The sequence below is a fragment of the Melanostigma gelatinosum genome (genome assembly GCF_949748355.1).
Source record: "Melanostigma gelatinosum genome assembly, chromosome: 5".
Taxonomy (NCBI): Eukaryota; Metazoa; Chordata; class Actinopteri; order Perciformes; family Zoarcidae; genus Melanostigma; species Melanostigma gelatinosum.
This window is the reverse complement of record NC_136638.1, coordinates 24,756,913-24,776,432: the sequence shown is the minus strand read 5'-3', so window position 1 is coordinate 24,776,432 and position 19,520 is coordinate 24,756,913. Positions and strand designations below refer to the sequence as shown.

Below are 19,520 nucleotides of genomic sequence, written 5' to 3'. Positions count from 1 at the left end.
TTTACTATTTGACTGATCACAGAGAGGTACTTATCAAAGTTTAGTGAGGATGCTGTTCTTGAATCATTTGAATTTTTCTAATGGCAGCACATAATAACACCTGTTGTCCTCTGGGGTCAAAAATGACCCCAGAGGACAACACAAGGGTTAATCATTAATGGACATGACTATTAGCTGCAGCTGTAGCTGGCACCATTATCCCCAACCAGCTTCATCTACCGGTGTGGTCCAAAGCAGGTGTGGACGCATTCATGCACCATGGTCCTCTTGCTGTTTGACAGGTGCAGCTCATCTGTCAACCTGTCACCTTTCTAATGTCTTCCCTGTCTCCTCTAAACAAGAGTCAATGTCGGGCAAAAGGTGATCTTTCTGTCCGACTCGTCTGCCACTAAGTGTCTGAAAGGGCCGCTAAATGGACGTCTCCCCATTTTTCTTCACCAGGGAAGGTCGAAGCAGTAATTGGAGAGGGTGCATTACCATAAAGGGCGGCCCCAGCTGTCTGCTGTGATTCACTTTAATGCGCTACGTAAGCCGAGAGGGTAGATCTCATGTTGGCCAGATTTCAGCAAACTCATTTCCAGCCCCGACAACGAGAAGGCAAGCGAACGGTAGAGAAAACCATAAATAATTCAAGCATCACCCCGTACATTGGAGGCTTCTCATTATTACGCAACTGAGGTCAATTTAGCATTAAAACGTAGATTTTACAAGCTGTGTCACCATCTACCTTTTGGAATGGACATCTAGCAAGCCAAACTGAGGGGAGACACGGGAGAGAAAAGGTAGAGGTTTCAATTGTGTTTTAGAACTCGAGCAGCATACATTTGTTATGTTCTGTCTCTAACATAAAGCAACACCACAAGTCTCATATCTTTTGCTCCCTTAAGATCAAAACCAGTTCGACCAGATAGTCTGTTTTATTTGCGTGGTGGGTGTATTTCCTCTCGGTCTTGTTCTGTACTCAAACACACATAATTGAATGTGTTCAATTGTCTGAGACTGTAATATTCCTTGGCCTGTGATGGACCGGCAACCTGGCCGATATTATATTCTCCCATTTAATGTGGATGAGAAAACAAAAAAATAATTACAGATCGGGGGAACGCAGCGCCCTATAAACTCTAACTGAATGTCAGCGCGGAGGAGACAAAGACAGACAAATGGCAGCCGTTTTACAGGATGCTCTGTAATTGGAGTCCCAGAACGAGCGTGCGCCACACTAACCGGGCTTGTTATGCAGGCTGCAGCAAGACCGAGGGCCGCTGGTGAAATGCAATTTTACGGAATAAATAGACTGATTTAGACATAAATATCTGATGGAGATAATCTTGCCTTCCTCATTACATGTAAATAGTGTCAGCGACGGCAACACTGCTATGAAGGATGACCTGTGCTGGTATGGTGTGCAAACAAGAGACTCCGCCGTTATTGCTGGTGTTTACAGACCATATTCAGTGTAGCAAAGCCCTGTTATTTCAACAAATGACACGTTTGTTTATGTTCTGCCTATATCAGGTTAAAGATGCTAAAATCTTTACCATTTATACATCTTGAGTTTTGGTAGCAAGCAATACACGGGAACTTGGCTTGGGTTTCGAGGAGTTGTAGCATTTATTCACCGATAAATAAACTGTACACACACTGCTACGTTCACAGCTAGAACTAATTTCATACTCGTCGTCACACACACACACACACACACACACACACTCTTTCTCTCTCTAGCAGACACTCGCTGACGTTATGTCGGGCTTTCAATACACGAGCGGAAACCTGTATGGTAGACACCAATGTTCTTGTCGTCATGTTGATGTACAGGGATATTGGGTGCGGTTGTCTCAGAGTCGTTTAAAAAGTACGAGTACATGAGCACAGTGTTGGACACGATTCCCAATACTGCTATTGGTGCCTCGCTATGTGATTTTGTTGATATTTTGAATGCACCGATAATTCTTGGTGAGCCAGAAGTTCATTTTAATACTGGAGGAATCCAGCATTTTAATCAAGATTTAAATAACTGGAGGACATGCATGAACACGCAAAGGTCCATAAGGCCACTGAAGAAAGATTTCCCCCGCGGACAGTCTGCGATATCAGTCTCAAATAACAATCAAACTCCCTCGACTTTACCCAACAATAATATGGTCTGCAGAACTCTGCAGAAGCGCAAACATCTTGTTTTGTTGCCTAGCACCAATGTTTATGTTTCTGTAATCTATGCCGCCTTCCATTCTTTCATTTACTGACATAATATATCAATTTGTATGCATAACAGCTGCCTCACCCCCACCAGACCCAAGCCTGTAGCCGAGCCTCATTTGAATAATTCAGATGCTGCAAACACCAAGCTCTAAATTGTATATTAATTCTAAAATTACACACCACCCCCTGGGCCTGGGTTACACTTTTAATAACTCATCACAGAGCGCTGAATGCTGCCTTGCACTGCACTTTTTCTCACACCGAATTATTGGAAGACTCCTCGTTGTTACATCTAGCCTTTCACTGTTTTGCTACAATTTAATTTACAATGGTTTTCATACGATAAGTCTTGATCAAGTAACTGTGGTTTCGCAGAGTGAGCAGTCTTTTTTTTTCTGGGCGTGGAGAGAAGTCGTTTTTTAAAGAGAGGCTGTGCGACCGCACTGCACCATATGCGAGCACCATTGACAGACTTAGATGAGTTGCAGAGTAAGAAAAAAAAAGAAGCCTATAGGATTTTCCTTTTGAACTCCCACAGGAGTTCTCTGGCTAATTTTACAGGCCACTTATGCTCCTTGACCCACTAAGCCATAAGAGGACAGTTGTGTCTGGCCTAAATACTGTACAGTACAACTCTGTGACCTCCTGCGGGCAGAAAGGTCAAGGTCATGGTCACACTGCACTTCAGAGCGCATTAGGCGGTGCTTTCACTGCAGGTCTTCACGCTCAGTTTTAAATTATTGCTCATATTTTCTGTAGATGACGGTTCAAATCCTTGGCTGTATTGCTCTTAAATGATCTGATCGCAATATGACCTGACAGCAATGTCAAAAACTAAAGATTAACATCACAATAGATTTGGTTGTTAACTCAACTTTCTCCAATTCTCTTTTTTTGGGATACATATTTTTATTGAAGGAATGATACAATACCGGTTCCATAATGCATTACCCTCCATTTGAAAAATAAATTAAAAAAAGATTACCCCCGCCCACCGTCCCTGAACGCACCTTGGTAGCTGAAGTGTTCACAATGCAGCATTTCACATTTTAGCAGCAACACACCTCCAAGGCAACAGCCCACACATTTCTACAACATGTTAAATGGTCTAGCATACACTGAGTAGCATTGCATCAGCCTTCCTGTGAGGTAATCAATAAAGCAAGTCTGCAAATGCCTTCATCCAGTGGGTAGTTCTCTAAGACTCCATAAGTGTGACAAGAAAGGTTTCCATTTCAAGACTGCATCTGGATTAACTGACCAGATACAACTAAGAGCTATGTTCCTTCTATCCTGTGGATGGTTTGACTAACGCAGCTGTCACTACTAACATTGATAATGTCTCCATTCAATTTATTTTCGCTGGTGTTGTGCATGCTGGTTTTAACGGTTTAGCACATCTTGACCAAAAGCCACGTTTCCATCAAGAATCTCTTGGTAATTTTAGTCAAGGAACTAAAAGGTTCCTTCAGTCCATTGTTGTCTGCGTTTCTATAGCGGTCTAAAAAACCTGCGAAGACAAAAGGGGCAAATTAGTGCCCTGATGGATGAAAAAGCAACATGACATGGGACAAGGGCATTTACTGTCATTTAAATTTAAAACCCCAGTGAAATGCAAACCCGTCAGCTCCTTCAATTAGTAAATTAACGTTAACGTTATTCACCACAAAGCACATGCCTCCTCTCTCTCGCCTAGAGTCCTCTGTTCTGTCAGATCGATATATAGAAACGAGTCACGGTCGAATGGCGTTGTTCGATATTCTGGGATTCAGCCAAGTTTCACGGCCAGTACAGTTCCTGATATTCTGTTGGAAGCTGATGCATGCACTGAGGTCACCCAATTGTTTTTTTCTTACTGTGGCGGCATTTCCTGCTGCATAGTATTTACTGATGCACGTTGGATGTAATTAATAAAATGCAGAGGAGGAAAATGAAACTAAGTGAGTCTGTCTCCACAGTTAATCATCTGATAATTATTTGTGAGCGCTTTAGGTCCCGGGGACCTAATTTAGACCCTGGTGCCTGCAGTTGGAACACAATGGTTTCCTCCGAAGCCTCATAGTCTCTGAGGAAAGGTGCTACGGTCGAAGAGGCTACAATCATTCATAATGTTATACTTGTGCGTTTTCTTCTATGACAAGTCAAAATACACCTGTCAACTGAATTAACTATCCCAATCTTCTCTGGGTTTTATGTGTTCACCCAAAGCTCAGTGTGCATCCTACATTTTTTAGATTTTTTAATCGTGTGATGGAGTCCAGCATAGTTCTCCGTTGTACCTGCTCGTGTCCCAGGTGAAAGTCAGTTCCTAATTAAATGTAAACCAGCAGGAATCTGCATCCTCTGAACCACGGTTTAGTACTCTATCAAATATGTCCTGCCTGGGCACAGACTTTAATGAACTAATCGTTCAAATGGTGTTTCTTTAAATGCCAATTAAATTGGAGAGCTCCGCTGCGCTCATCCCAGGATACACATTTTCAACGGGAAGTTAGCTGTTTGACTGCCTTCGCTCTCTAGTTTGAAGTCAAAAATCCTGTTCAGCATCGGAAGAGCGCATCCACTTGAGTAATTTGGAACTGCTGTACTGAAAATGAATGGAAGAGTGATTTCCTGGACTTGTATGATATTTGGTGTCTTTGAAAACCGAAAGAGCTTCAGACTTCAGTCCTGTTATCAGTTCTGATGAAGGAAATTCACTGTTTTCTCCAGAAAACCAAAAGCCTTCTGAGCTACATCATTTATTTTTAGTCAACCGACACAAAAAGTTTCAATTCCCACTTGTCTGTCTCCTGGAGATGGTTACTAATGCTGGTAAACATTGACTGGTCCTAGGCCTTTTATGAGCCTTAGCGTAATATACTGTGATGGCATGCAATTTATTTTCAGCTCTTTGAATGCTTAATGAACTCGCAAAAAAATGGTTAAACTGCTTATTCGAAAATGATAACACGCACAAGGATGACGATCATCAGTACTGCCAAAGGAAGCATGGCGTGCTGCACACTTAGCAAGATCAACAGTATTACCACCAACAGTCCTCTTCAGCAGTCCATTTCATTTTTTATTATACTCTACATTCTGTCCAAAATTAAAGTGACTTCTCTGTTTTGCAGCTTACAAAACAAGTAAAAACAAAATCTTAAAGAATTCTCCAAATTCCCAGGAGCGTGACATAACTCGCCTCACAGCGGTGACGACAGCTTTAATATCTAAAACGGCTTTTTGTGGTAAATTTAGGAAGCATGAACATACCATATGAGTTAGAAGAGCCAACACACTCAGATTCAAGATTGTCTTGCAAAGCTGCTTCATTTGTTGCACTGTTTGCATGTAGAGCGATATAAAAAGATGATTTGACTGACAGTAGACTTTTGTCTTGTTGTGTGGTTTAGCTCATCGCTGCAGTTGTGGGACAAAAAATAAATAAACAAAACTGAAATTTTTGTTTTCTTCATGTTCTTTGTTGTGCTGAAATCATAGCTGGTCTTTTAAGTGTTTCATCATAAAAAAGAAATGTGTTTTCCTGTTGTGTTTTTGTCAGACAGGTGCATTATGTGCTATTATCTTTTTACTATTCAGTTCCTGTTTTTTGGGGACTCTGGATTTTCTTCTCTATTGTCCCCTATTGAGTTTAAACGGTATAACCCTCTGAGGCCATATAACAAAAGCCTTGAGCTGTTTAACCTACGGCAGAGATAAAGAACCATATGAAGTTCATCGAAAAAAGATAAAAATAGTCCCTCCTAATTGATTCGGGGCTAAGTGGAGAGCAGGGTCGTCCTTCAATCAGAGGATCGGCGGTTCGATCCCCGGCTCCGCTGGTCGCATGTCGATATGTCCTTGAGCAAAACACTCTCCCCCAAAATTGCTCCCGTAGCTGTGAATGTGATAGTTTGATGGGCAGGTGGCATGGTAAGGCATGGTAATATCCATCAGTTAGTGAACGGGTGAATGATGACAAGTAGGGTGAAAGTGCTTCGAGTGGTCGGAAAGACTAGAAGAGCGCAATACAAGTACAGTCCATTCACCATGACCATTGATTGCTGGTTCTTATGCATAAGTCTTAAGATCTTATGGTCTAAATTATTAGTTGTTTAGGACCACCTGCCAAAACAAAAAAACACAACAGAAAATATTTGTGTGGTCAAATATTGTCAACAGATCCGGACTGGAGTCCGTAAAGACGCAGCCTTTCTACTGTGAACATGATTCTGCTCATTTGTTAACCTTCATACCCTCGAATCACACACTTCAGCATCACTTTGAACCTGGAGCGAACTCTTAATGCTGTCGACGAGAGCATTTAGCATTGACGGTTGCAATTACATTAGATTACATTTCAAACTAAACCTGTTCATTGTGTAAACAAATATGCCTTTGCTTAGATTTCCTTTGTGTGTTTACCATTAGCATTCCTCCACTGGCACATATCCGTTTCTTCCCTCAAAAAATGCCATCCTAAAGCTGGTCTGCATCATTGCTGCAAATCTACTTTACATTAAACTGACACTTAACTGAACTTAATCTGTGGAAAAAGACAAGTTGTTGCACATCCAACATTATATTGTGTCGTAATTCTGATTTGAAAGGAAAACCAAAGAGCTACATCCTCCAAATCCTCCACGCTAACCTAAATCCTTAAATTCATTGTTCTTTAAAATCTCCTTACTTCTATGAGAGATTACTCATTTATTAATTACTAATGTTTGATCAAAAATAACGATACATTAACACACATTCATCAGAGGAAGCATAAATATGGGAGAAGAGAAACTACCTGGCTTTCTGCTGTTTGCCAACCAACCAGACAGCTCACTGTAATGTGAAGCAGGGAGAAGCGTGGGGTGCTTACAATTAGTCCTCAATCTCTGAAAATGGGGTTGTTGGAGCAAACGCTCTCAGTGCTGCATCCTGATGTGGACAGAAGGAGAGGAGCCGGGCCCACGTTCAGTCATCAGGCGAGGGAATGAAACGGGACGGAAAGTTGCCAAGTGGCTGCCAGGTGCTCTCATATCCACTCTCTAGCACGTGCACTCAGCCACGGACCAGCACACACACATACTGTAAGAGGGTGGAAGTAACACATTTATTTCGGTCTTGTTACTGCAATTGAATACATGTCGTTTCCTGTTTTTTTATCACGACTGAAGCATTTGTCCATCACATCTATTGAAGTCATATAACCTCGACAGTATAGGTCTTCTTTACAAAACAATTGAATATATATAACAACAATAAATATCTGCTGAGGCACATTTATGTGTTGAATTTACTATCTTTTTTAACAGTGTATTGTAAAATCTGAAAAGAGAAAGTAACAAGCAACCCAATAAAAGCAGGTGCACATCAGAGTGATTGATGATTGCTTATTTTTTCCATTAGCTGATATCTCGGCCACATTGTGTCCGAGAGCTTAAGTAATACAAAATAACATCTAGCTCAGTGGATGTTCAGAATTATTGTGTGAAAAATAGGAATTGTATTTTACATGCTAACAATGGGATAGGGTGGAGAGATTAGAGCTTATACATGTATCTTTAAAACTAAATAGGACACCGCATTCGTACCAGCGTTGGGTTGGTCTGGATGTTCATCCAAATCCAGTATTGAGTCAGTTCATCAAGATTTGAAATCCGTTCAGTCCCGAATCTAATCGAACTAAAATAGAAGTTGTCTCTGTCTGTATGTATGTCTGCGGGACACACATCCGTTCTGAACAGGCACGTTTTGAACTGGCACAGCTTTATAGTTCAATTAAATTAGGTTTAGCTTTCAACATTTGTACGAAAGTAAACGTGCAGATAACTCAGAGATTCAATTAGCACCACATTTTGTTTGCTAAGAAGGCAGAAACGCAACAGTGATGAGAGGCAGTCTAATAAACTTCACAACTGATAGACACAATCTGCAGCATATTCATGTGCCGCTGTTGCCAATCAAATAAGCAATTAATATCACAATTGCTGTAGCCTTCAGTAGTAAATAACCTGTCATGAACAAATGTAAAACAGGTTACCCCAATCTCCCAACAACAGACTTCAGTCTGACTGGTTTTAAATAGTCGACAGTTTACAATCTGCAGACCTGATCTACATGACGGAGTGATGTGTTGTAGACTGGAGTTAACGTTAGCCCAGCGGCTGGAAACAGATGCTCAGCTGGACGGATATCCAGGGGACAAACAAAACTGTTGCTCCTACTTCATCTGTGTATTTACTGCCACTACTAAAATGCATTTATACTCCGAGCAGGGGAGTGCCGACGCCGCCACAGTTAATTTTTGTCTTGATACTGTAGAACGCACATGTAGTTAGAGTTTCAGCCTACGTTATTCGTGAAGAGCTTCCGTTCAAGATGCTAGTTCGTCGTAAGCATGACCCCTCAGGAAGCTAAGCTGCACAGCTGCTGGGCTTTGGCAGTGTTACTGTATACCAGGGTAAGGCTGAAACAATTCCTCAAGTAACTCGATTATACAAATCAGCGATGCAAATTCTTTGATCCCCCCCGTCTACCCGTCCACACCGGGTTTGTGTTGGCGCTAATCAACAATAGGCCGACTGAAGGTGGACACAAGGGCTGTCACATGCAATCCCAAAACACCGATTGGCATTGGTTTGGAGGTATTATTGTGTATTGCTTCTGGACAGCGTGCTCCTGAAGGAGAGAAACAGAGCGAGGCAGACACACTCATTTATGGCATCACAACTGATAAAATGACAGACTTCATTTTATTTGTAATGGTGGATGTAGCTTCTGTCATGTTTTTTTTCTTTCAATATTGTCCTAAATACACACCATCTGCTTTCTATGCTACTGTATTGATGGGATGTATTGCACAGTTTGGGGTTCTTGTGTGTTTAGTCTTCTTCCAGCTACAAAAGCAGGATATATATATATATATATATATATATATATATAGGTATTTTATTCACTTGCCACCACTACCACATATCATCTCCATTCAGCACGGACATGTCGGTTCCAAGTAACGCTACACAATGTGCTCTCCGGAGAGAGAGAAAGCGAGCGTGTATTACGATGAACATGAAGTTTATGGTAGCTGTGAATGTAGCAGTTCAGTGTAGAGTATGAGCTAGAGCGGGTGAATAAATGCAACTCCTCAAGATCCAAGCAAAATGTATGTGTCTTGCTTGCCATCTGTTGATTGAATTGAAAGTGTAAGTTATCCACATCTTCAGCTGAGGCTCACTTAAGGTGGGCTGACCTTTTAACTTAAGGTGGACACGATGTCCTACATTACTCTTTGCTAATTTAAAAAAAGAAGAAGATACAAGTAAACAATTGGTATTTTGCCAACCAGGAGTCACAGAAACACGACTGTAAGGTCCACTCACTACTTCTTTTCTGAGCCATCTCTCATGTCTTTATCTGCAAATTGAAGCAAAGTTTGCTCAGTTATTATGGATTGGTCTCAGTTGTCATCACATGACCTTAACATGGGAAGATGATGTTTAGGCCGAAAAGAACGCATTACTGTTGGCAGGAGGCGATATTAATGTTCTAAATTTAGTACCTTTAGATAATGCTTCTCCCTCTTGGATCAGTGTGAAAAGTGAATTTGTTCCGATTCAAATTTGTAATAAAATAAATACAAATAAAAACATCCTTAATGATTGGTTGGGTACTTTTAATGGGCACGGTGTAGTTCACGGTCATGGTTTGGCTATTAATATAGTCTTGAACCATTGATAAGCTGGAGAACGTTCCACATGCAGTCGTTTTCATTTGTATTTCCAGTGCGTCCTTCCTACTCTGCAAAGTAGTTTGTGATGAATGTGTCAGACAGCTTTTTATGAATAAATTGGACGTGACTTGACTTGGTTGTTGTGTTAGATTTCTCGAACACCCAGCAAAGTCTATTCGTGTGCCGTCAGTCGCGTTTCTAGAGAGCTACAAGATGGATGTTCAGTTGTAAACACCTTGCTATCTGCCTCCTTTACCTGAACTGAAAATATTCCTGTCTTTTTTAGAAATGTAATACATTTCCCCCTCGCTGTATTTCAATTGTACGTGATAATTCGGGGCACACGGGAGCATTTTGTGCTGCTACTCCTGCCGGCACGTTGCAACTTTGACCTTTGCACTTTTTAACTGTGGCATGTTTTACTGTTCAGGAGGAAATTGCATTTCACTGTTTAGTCATCTTGGGTAAGAAGTGAATGTGTGAAAATGTGAATGCAAAGACCTTTCCTTCATCTTCAGTTGGTAAGCAGAGATGCAGGGTGAGCTGGCAAGGTTTCAGATCAGCAGGTTTGAAGAGCTCAGATGTCATTAAAAAAAAGGAAGAGGCCTTCTCTTTTGTTAATTAGGTGCCCTCTGTTTGGTGCAGTTCATTTATCAAACAAAACTAAAATGACCAAAGGAAGGGCCACATCGATTAAAAGCAAAACGCTATCCGATCCAATTATGCTACAGTATGAAACTATAGGCTAAAATAACATACATGCACCTACAGTCACATGTTTAGTTACTATTCACTAGAGAAGTGTGCACTTGCTAAATATAAGACATACCATGACACATTTTCTTCTGACTTTCCCTCGTGCTTTGCATTTGAGAGGAAGGACTATGGGACGGACTCATTGAGGTGGAAGGGAAGTCATCAATGTTTTAAACATAGTGGGTTACCTTGCTTCAAAGGGTTGAAAAAGCTCTTATGCCTCAAATAGCTTCTCATAAAATGTTCACGAGTTCTTTATGCCACCAGGAGCAAAAGTGTTTCCCGGTGCTGCAATTAGCATATTAGGAGGGAAGGAGAGGAGGTGCATTTCAGCAGGTGATAACACAACACCTCCGTAACGTTGCTGATGGATACAAGGTCTTTTAGCAGGTCTACTCCTTGAAGACAGAGATCTTTGACTTGGTGTGCCTAAGGATAACGAAGCTACAACTCGCTGCTGTTCTGACTTTTAATGCCACAACAATTTTTAATCATAAAAGGATCTTTGCCAAGAATACGTACGGTAAGGTTGCTGCATACATCTCCATATTTCAAAACAGTGGAGCTTTCTAAATTGACAGCTGAATATATGTGAAAGTGCGAGTTATGCTCATTTACACTTGCATACATGACACTTTCCATTAGACACGGAGCTGTAAAGTTTCAAACCTGGTGGTGGCGGCACATTTTGATTTAACCCTCGAGTAGCATCTCAGAGTAAAATGTGGAAGTCAGAAAAATGGCTCTAAAGTTTAATTTTAATACAGGATGATGAATCGTTTGGCAGTGTAGTTGTTTCTGGGCACAACCTTGAATCCACCATTGAACAAAACAAAATGAATCATTTTCAAACATTTTCCAAAGAAAAATGCACATTTTTCGCCTGCTATGTAGTACAGACACCAACTTGAGTTATCTTAAATATTAAGCAAGGCATCTCTATCTGTGTGTGTGTGTGTGTGTGTGTGTGTGTGTGTGTGTGTGTGTGTGTGTGTGTGTGTGTCCTTTGCATATCTCAAGATCCTTTCATCCGATCTACTGCACACTTGGTGGGTGTATTGCTGGGGACCCAAGGACGTGCAGTGTTGAAGTTGTTGCAAATAGGATAATATGTGACACGTTCAATGTTAATACACTTTGAATAAAAACGTGAACAGAGCTTCAGGGCTCTGCACAGTGCTCATTGACAGCAGTAAGGCCGTCCTCGACCAAAGAAATTCTTAGTCGAATTAACTCTACGATTTTGTCGGATAATCGATTAGTGGATTCATACGACAGATCTCTACAATTGAGTTTTAATAAGTGATTTAGCATGAAGGAAGCATAACAGGCACGCCTCCGACAACGCTGCAAGCAGCGATACCGGACTCCAACAATCCGCTCATTCTGACGCCGAATATAGACGCGCCCCTCATATGCATTGCACTAGTAACCTCATTTACATTTGCATGTGACAAATCTATTATGGCTGGATTGTCTGGTTATTCAAAAGACTTTTTGAAGTTCCTCTCGGTAGAACTTGTTCCCTTATTGCAAGTCTAAGATGAAATCTACAAGGCTGTGCATAAATAACAACTCAAGCTGGGTGAAAATGAATCAGGCGTCAAGACAGTTAATTGCATTCTCCATTAATATGTCACAAATAATAAATTCATGGTCAACAAATCTGCAACATTCGGGAGCTTGCTGTTTCTGAGACTCTGCTAATAGTCACAGTTTATTTCAGTCACTGTGGGAGAAAACCCAACGTGACGGCAGATCGACTGCACACATTCAACTTTTTCTTTGCAACGGCTTTGCTAAAAATGCACTGAACTGCTACTGTAGATGCTTGTGTATTCCAGTGTTTGCAGCTCTGCACACGGCCCAACGTCTGCTGTGACTTTCAAAGAAGTTAAACGAGCCATGTGTCAGCCGGTGTACGGGAATGTGACATTGTTTGTGTGCAATGTAAAGGTTTAGCATTGTTTAATCGTTGTATTTTTCTGATTTGCATCCCCTTGTACTCGTTCATGGGCCTTGTGGGCCATCTTAACTCGGTGCGCCGAGTGAGCTTAGAACTCCCGCCTGTTGTTTACCACAGTCTGGTCTCTCCCTCAGGACTCTGAGCTGCTGTAATGGAAAACATCAGATGTGTACCAGGCGAACCTTCTTAGTTTAGGAAGAGCAGAGGAAAAAGCCCCCGCTGGAAATAGGACCTTCAGTGTAGCTTGTTGAAAAAGAGATGCACATCCAAGAGTGAATGTGCTTCAAAACATTGGGGCATTGCTAAAGTAGCTGTAGTTCAGTGGCCTACTGTCTGCATGTTGAAACGTCCTTGAGTGAGACACTTGAACCCCAAGTTTCTCTCCAGGCGTTTTAGAGCAACCCACTGCTAACAGGGGTCAGCTACTACTTAGGATGTGTTGGTCACATGTCATGTATTTCCCTGTAAGTGACTTTGGATTTAAAGTTTTGTTGTTATTGGTGGTTTTCAGCATTTAGATGCAGCATGAGCGCAAGAGATGTCAGAGGGCAGCTTGGATGGTTTTACAAAGAGTTTCCACTATAATGCTTTTTGTCTTTTGCTGTGATGGCAAGGCTTCTTCTGCAATGACAATCTGATTGTGCCTGGGTACAGACCGTCCATGACTCCATCAAGTTTGAGTTGACCGATTCGGCAGCGTGACATGAAACAGCGGTTTCTTGATTAAAAAAAGTGTACGAGCCAATGAGCGCCTCGGGGGCACTAACACTTAGCCAATCTGCACTATGGGCGGGACTAATGCCATCGTCTAGCCATTGTCAACGGTTGTCAGCTGTGCGCTGGAACCGAGGAGTAATAATCAATCGAAGAGGCAATGTCAGACTGAAGATGGAAGCATAACGGGTCAGATCACTTGATGTTGCCTACATGCTCTGACTAAATGTTAACGTTTTACTGTGAATTGAATTCAATGATTATATTTGAATGTTAGTGAGTAATGTGAAGCATGCCGTTGTTTGACGATCTTATATTCATTTTAGATAATAAATGATCATGGTAGGTCATCTCTTTAATTCCCCAAAAAATCTTTTCTTCCTGAAAACAAAATATGAATTGTGTTTACGTAAGCTCGTACCAACCAATTTAAACCAATAACATGGTGACATCTATCCATCCATCAATCGATCTTCAACTTTTAGTGGCAAGTGAGGTGTGTGTGAGCCACCGTCCTCTCGACCACCGTATCGGACTACATTCTAAGCTCCCACTTTTTAGCGGTCCAATCGAATGCGAACGATTCGATTTCCAATCCTTCTTGAAATGTTCGCTGCTCAAATACTGCGTTTCTTTGGAAAATACGTCCCAGAACAGAAGCTAAAGACGCTCTAGCTTCTGTTTCACTGAGACTTTAATCTTCTGTTGCTTTGTTGGATCAGCGGCAGTCTGGATGAAAACTCATTTGAACTTTACCAACAGTTTCCAATTTCTTAATGGGTAAAAATGAGCTTCCCTGTTGTGTGCAGCAGAACTACACAACAGCCTTCACAGCCTACATCGTATCTCATATACCATATCGTATTAAGAGATAATACTGTGATATCTCATCGTGTTTGTCTCTCCTGTCTTGTACCAAAATAAGCAGAGCTGAAACAAATCCACCCCTATCATGATTTATGCTCCTGATAGGCGTTTATAAGTGCACAGTTCCAGCTCAAAATTCACACAACATCCTTGGGGTTGTCATTCACCACTGAGCAGCGTGTTTTCCCTCAATGCTCTGAAAAAGCAATAGGTCATCAATAAATGAATGGCTGTGCACAACTCCTCATTTGTCTCCGATGTCAGCTGATGACCAGACTGTTGGATGTGCATACTGATAACAAATGACTGCGGCCTTCGCTGACCCTGCTGCTGGCAGAGGATGCCTGGCTGTGCGACGCAAATTCACTGAATAATCATTATGCCGGGCCACCACAGGGATTTAATAAACTAGCAAATTGACTGTCTCCAATCAGGTCACAGTGTACGCGCGTGTATCTCGTCTAAACCCTCTGTGACAGCTCGATGATAACGCAGGACTGTGTGTGGGGTGATGTCCGGGATGCGAATGAGGCTTAACACTTTTAAGTTGGTGTGTTAACCACATCGTCCAACTGCTAAAGCTCAGATATAAACACATTTCAATTGAAAGCCACAAAGCTCTCAAAACTGACATTTCAGGATTTCATTTAACCTCATTTCTCAGATGGTATTCTTCATCTCTCATGATTGAATTAATTTTGACTTGACAACAAATAAAGACCGCATGTATGTGGCTTTTAGCTACTTACACGATGATACAAGGAAATGGTGCAAATGCAACAACGGTTTCCTTTTTGGAATTTGTGTTTTCATGCAAATGCCGATACTAACTTCACAATGTTTCAGCTAAGATGCAAAGCGATTTATCTAATGCATTGTTCAAACCATTTGCTTCGTCTGTGGACGCCGGGTGCTCATTTTGCCTTTCCTTTGAGTTTATACCGCTGCCCGTTCTGCTCAAAGCCAAATGCTTCATAGATTGTAATTAATGCAGTGAAGCACCACTTTCTAGTCAATATTTATTGGTCAGTGAGACAGTGTGCGCAATGTGAAAGTAGAGTTTGTGGATTGCCAGTCTGTATGCGCCTCAGTTCAGTGATTTTTCTTCCTTCCATGACAGTTTTACAGTTCAGTTACACTCTCTTATCGGGACTAAGTGCAACCCTGCGTTCTATGAATTAAGGTCATGTGCAACCAATTTGCATTGCTAATATGTTTGGAAGCAACCTTCTCTGTTAACGTGTTGTTCCCATACATGTGTTGCGACGGTCTGTACTACAGTGAAGACCACAATCAAATTCATTAAAGTTGAATATTGACAGATATTTCAAGATGAATGGGAAGCGGATACAGTTTTTATGAGCTTTCCTTCTTTACGTCGGCAGAAATAAAAATGCGGCCGGCTTTGATTTCAAAATGAAGCCATTGTTTTAATATTAAGCATAATTAATGTAGCTGGATAGGCTTAGGTAAGTAATGCAATATATAGCTGAGGGTTAAGATTAAGTTCATGGTGAAACAAAAAAAAAGATTCATCAAATGTATAGCAGCATTAATCCAATGTGGCCTGAAGGTGGCAGAAATATGAAAAACTTGCTGATAAATAGCAGCCACCGTAGTACTAGCCCTATAGCGTTTTATGGCTAACATATTAGCAAACAGTTGCTTAATTAGACGTTAAGCAAAGCAACATTATCATTCCATCCGGTGTTATGTTTCTGACCTGCTGAATATGAACCCAGCTCTGTTTTTGCCTCCACCACCCCGGGAGAAAAACAGATCTGGGTTTGGCTAAAATTGTTCTTCTTCAACAGCTGGTTGCTGATGTTGTCTGTTTGGTGCTAGGAAGGATAGTTTCTTTAAGTCTTTATTTTCTCTGCTCATCATACCCGTCCACCGTCCCTTGAGGACCATCGCAAAGGGCAATTTAAGGGTGAGCAAGCTGCTATTAGAGAGCCGATATATTTGATGTGGTTCATGGGTTTCTGCACAGACTGATGTGTGGCTTGTCAAGACGTATTGGTGTTCATATAGGTTGAAATGGCAGACCACAACAGAATCATGTCCTCAAAGAAAATAACACTCATCGTTTATTGAGATAAATGGTGTTCTCATGAAACCTTTTGTAAATGAAGGCATCCTCACGATCCTGCGGTATTTCCTAGTTGTCGGCTTTTTTAATTATGTACTATTTCTTCAAATAACTGCTGCTGAAGAAAGACATACAAGCTGCAATGTTCTCCCCAGCCTGCAAAACCCAAGCCGTCCCCCCTTTAGTCATTCACTGTGGAGCGTTAATTGACATAAAGCCACACTCACATAAAGGTGAGGTAAACTGTGGGACACGCTGGCCACTGTAAACATACTCTATGCCATCAAAGTAGCTGTGAGTTCGATCGAAGGCTTTGCACTGGAGATTTCCTCAGACTCTTGGGTTTTTAAGGTCTGGAGGGTTCAAATAAAACTCGATTTTATGCAAACGACTTTCAAAATATCCTTGAGATTTTGTAGATCCTCTTATAACCTCTGAGTTTTATCTGCTGATCCCTTAGGGGATCTGGACCCATGGATTATGAACCACTGCTCTATGCGTTAGCTCAATGAATACTGTGTATATATCTTTCTATTTACACACACACACACACAACACATGCATGAAACATCCAGCATACTTCAAAGAATAAGACATTTAATGTCATCACCTCCTACTCTAGGATATCGTGATGGACATTTTCCTCTGCTTTCTGATGTTTTTTGGATGATTGATCGCGTAAAATAACACGCAGATGTGATGCTCCTGTAGCTCGCCTTGTAGAGCGGGCACACCATGTAGACGGACTTCTTACTGCAGCGGAGTTTGAATCTGACCCACAGGCCTTTGCTGCATCTTGTTCCCTCTCTCTCGCCCCCTTTCCTGTCCTTCTCCAGCTGAGGTATAATAAAGGCAAAACGCATAAATAATTGTAATGGAAATACTTGTTAGTAGCAGCGAAGTATTGTCTCGTTCTTATTTTAACATCATTAATGTTCCATGAAACCTTAATGAACTTTGAAAAAGACAGTGAAAGGCAAATGTAATAAGGTTATATTTTAATTCACAATGAGTTAAAACATGTTCATGATGTTTCTTCTGTTTTACCGGCATGTGTGCTTCCATTAAGTGGTGCTGTTGCCCACCTGTCAGAAGTTTAAGAAGTTCACTCTCCTCACCACGAACTGATTCAGCCCTTAAAATGACAAAGCCTCCATGACAATGTAGATCTGAAGAGGGTTTCCCAGTTGGAAGGGGAAAGCATACTCGCATAGACGGAGCATATTTCTCTCTTAAAAAAAACATTTAAAGTAATTTGATTAAAATGTACATTTATTTGACATCTCTGCAGTCTTGGGTTGAAGTAAACAGACTTTTAACCACTCTCAATGTGGGTGTTATGGATTTATAACATTTTGTGACTTTAGAAAAACATCATCCTGTATCAACGGGGATTCCATGTGAGGGTTGACGGGACTGAAAGAGCCTTAATGAGATCCAACCTGTAACAAGAGCTTTAACTCAGACCTTCCATCTGTTCTGGTACACATCGATCACAGGTTGTGGATCGGTCAACAATATAACTTAGTTTATTTTTCTTTCTGTGTGTTTTCCGCAGCTTTTATGGGACACAATGGCTATCCAAGTCTGTGCGAACACAAGTACTGTGGCTTGGGGCGTCACTGTGTGGCCAACCACGAGACTGGCCAAGGGGAGTGTAAGTGCTTGGATCACTGTAAGCCGCACTATAAACCTGTGTGTGGTTCAGATGGGAAGCTGTACCAAAACCATTGTGAGCTCCACCGGGCCTCCTGTCTCAAAGGACACAAGATTACCATCATGCACAGTGAGGAGTGCTTCTACAAAGGTAAGCGCTCGTGTGACCTTTCTCGAATGGTGTGTGCGCTCCAGTGAATGCTGTATGTATACCACCGTGCCCTTTGCAATGCATGCGAGGAGTTTCCTTTTGACCCTGTAACCTGTGGGGTTTAAGCGGGTTTGCCTCCTGCTATGACAGGCACTTAAATGTTTAGATAAACGACAACATTTGATGCACCCACAGTATGGACATTTGAAGCTGGTTTCTGCAAAAGAAACGTGTGTGTTTGCTGAAAAGTGTTTCTGATTTGGACAACTTCACCATTCGAAGGTGGTTCATTTTTAGTGCAATGAAGGAAAAGAACCTACACAACATACTGTATATAAGGTCAGGGACACTTTCATCTAAACTCATGCAGTTTTATCATAGGTACCTCCATGGTACACATATGCTTATACCTAAGTGTCGGACCCATTCTGTGACCCAGGACTGAATCTCGGTTATTTATGACCTAAAGGGATTGGGAAATTAAAGACGTTTTCAACATAGAAGAAGAGGAATAACTGAAACATCTGTGAGTGAGAGACAGTCTGGGAAGTTACCATCAGCCAAATGTTGGCTGCTGAGCCAGTTTACTCCACCAGCCTCTTTGGCAGCTAGCCAGCCATCATTAGGGAGTGCCCTTCTAATCTTCCGCTACTTGGTTGGTAAAATGTTAAATTAATTAATTAAAATGTTCTTACCCCATATCTAAATAGCTCATTGAAAAGATGTCACTCCAATGAAGATACATAGTAATTTCACCCACAAACAGTGGCTAGAATAAACAACCATCGCTTTGGTGTGTTTTGTAGAGTTTGCTCATTTTGGAGAAATTACACCCGCTGGCTCTGCTATTGAGCAGCTTTTGTTGAATTGACTTTGGGGAATATGGGCTTATGGGAATAGTTTGCCATTTTGGGGGAATACAACAGTCATCTTAGCTTAGCATAAAGACTGGGGAAACAGGGAAACAGCTAGCCTGGCTAAGTTTAAAGATTAAAAAACTGCCTAGTATCTCTAAAGCTCCCTAATTAGGCAGATGCTAGTACACCAGCTGAGACTCCAGGAAGTTACTATTAGCAGCCAAGAAATAGTCCGACACATGTTCCCCTGTGAAGCAGAGAATCCTCATTTTTACTTGAATGTTTTTGTACACATTGAACAAACCAGGTGGAAGATGTTAATTCGGCAGATTTTAGTTGGTGTTTGGTATCCCCCTTTTCCACAAACGTTTTACCAGAAAGCAAATGAGCGTATTTGTCGAACTACTCTTTTAATATGACAGCAGGCGTAAAATAAAATCAAACCCATCTTTTCCATCTCCTGAAAACTGTAATGCACAATGTCATAACACCGCATCATGTTTGTTTGTAAAACTGTACTCGGTAAGAGGATCCACTCCAGCAAATACATT

General features: G+C 41.4%; 1 protein-coding gene across 1 annotated transcript in view; it reads left to right on the top strand.

Annotated features, from left to right (window-relative positions):
- fstl5 (follistatin-like 5) overlaps nucleotides 1-19,520 on the top strand; it is a 129,335-nt gene that overhangs the window by 25,651 nt on the left and 84,164 nt on the right. The window contains exon 4 of the mRNA XM_079268051.1: nucleotides 17,864-18,112. Coding sequence (XP_079124177.1) covers nucleotides 17,864-18,112 — 249 coding nt within the window. The remainder of the gene's footprint in view (nucleotides 1-17,863; nucleotides 18,113-19,520) is intronic.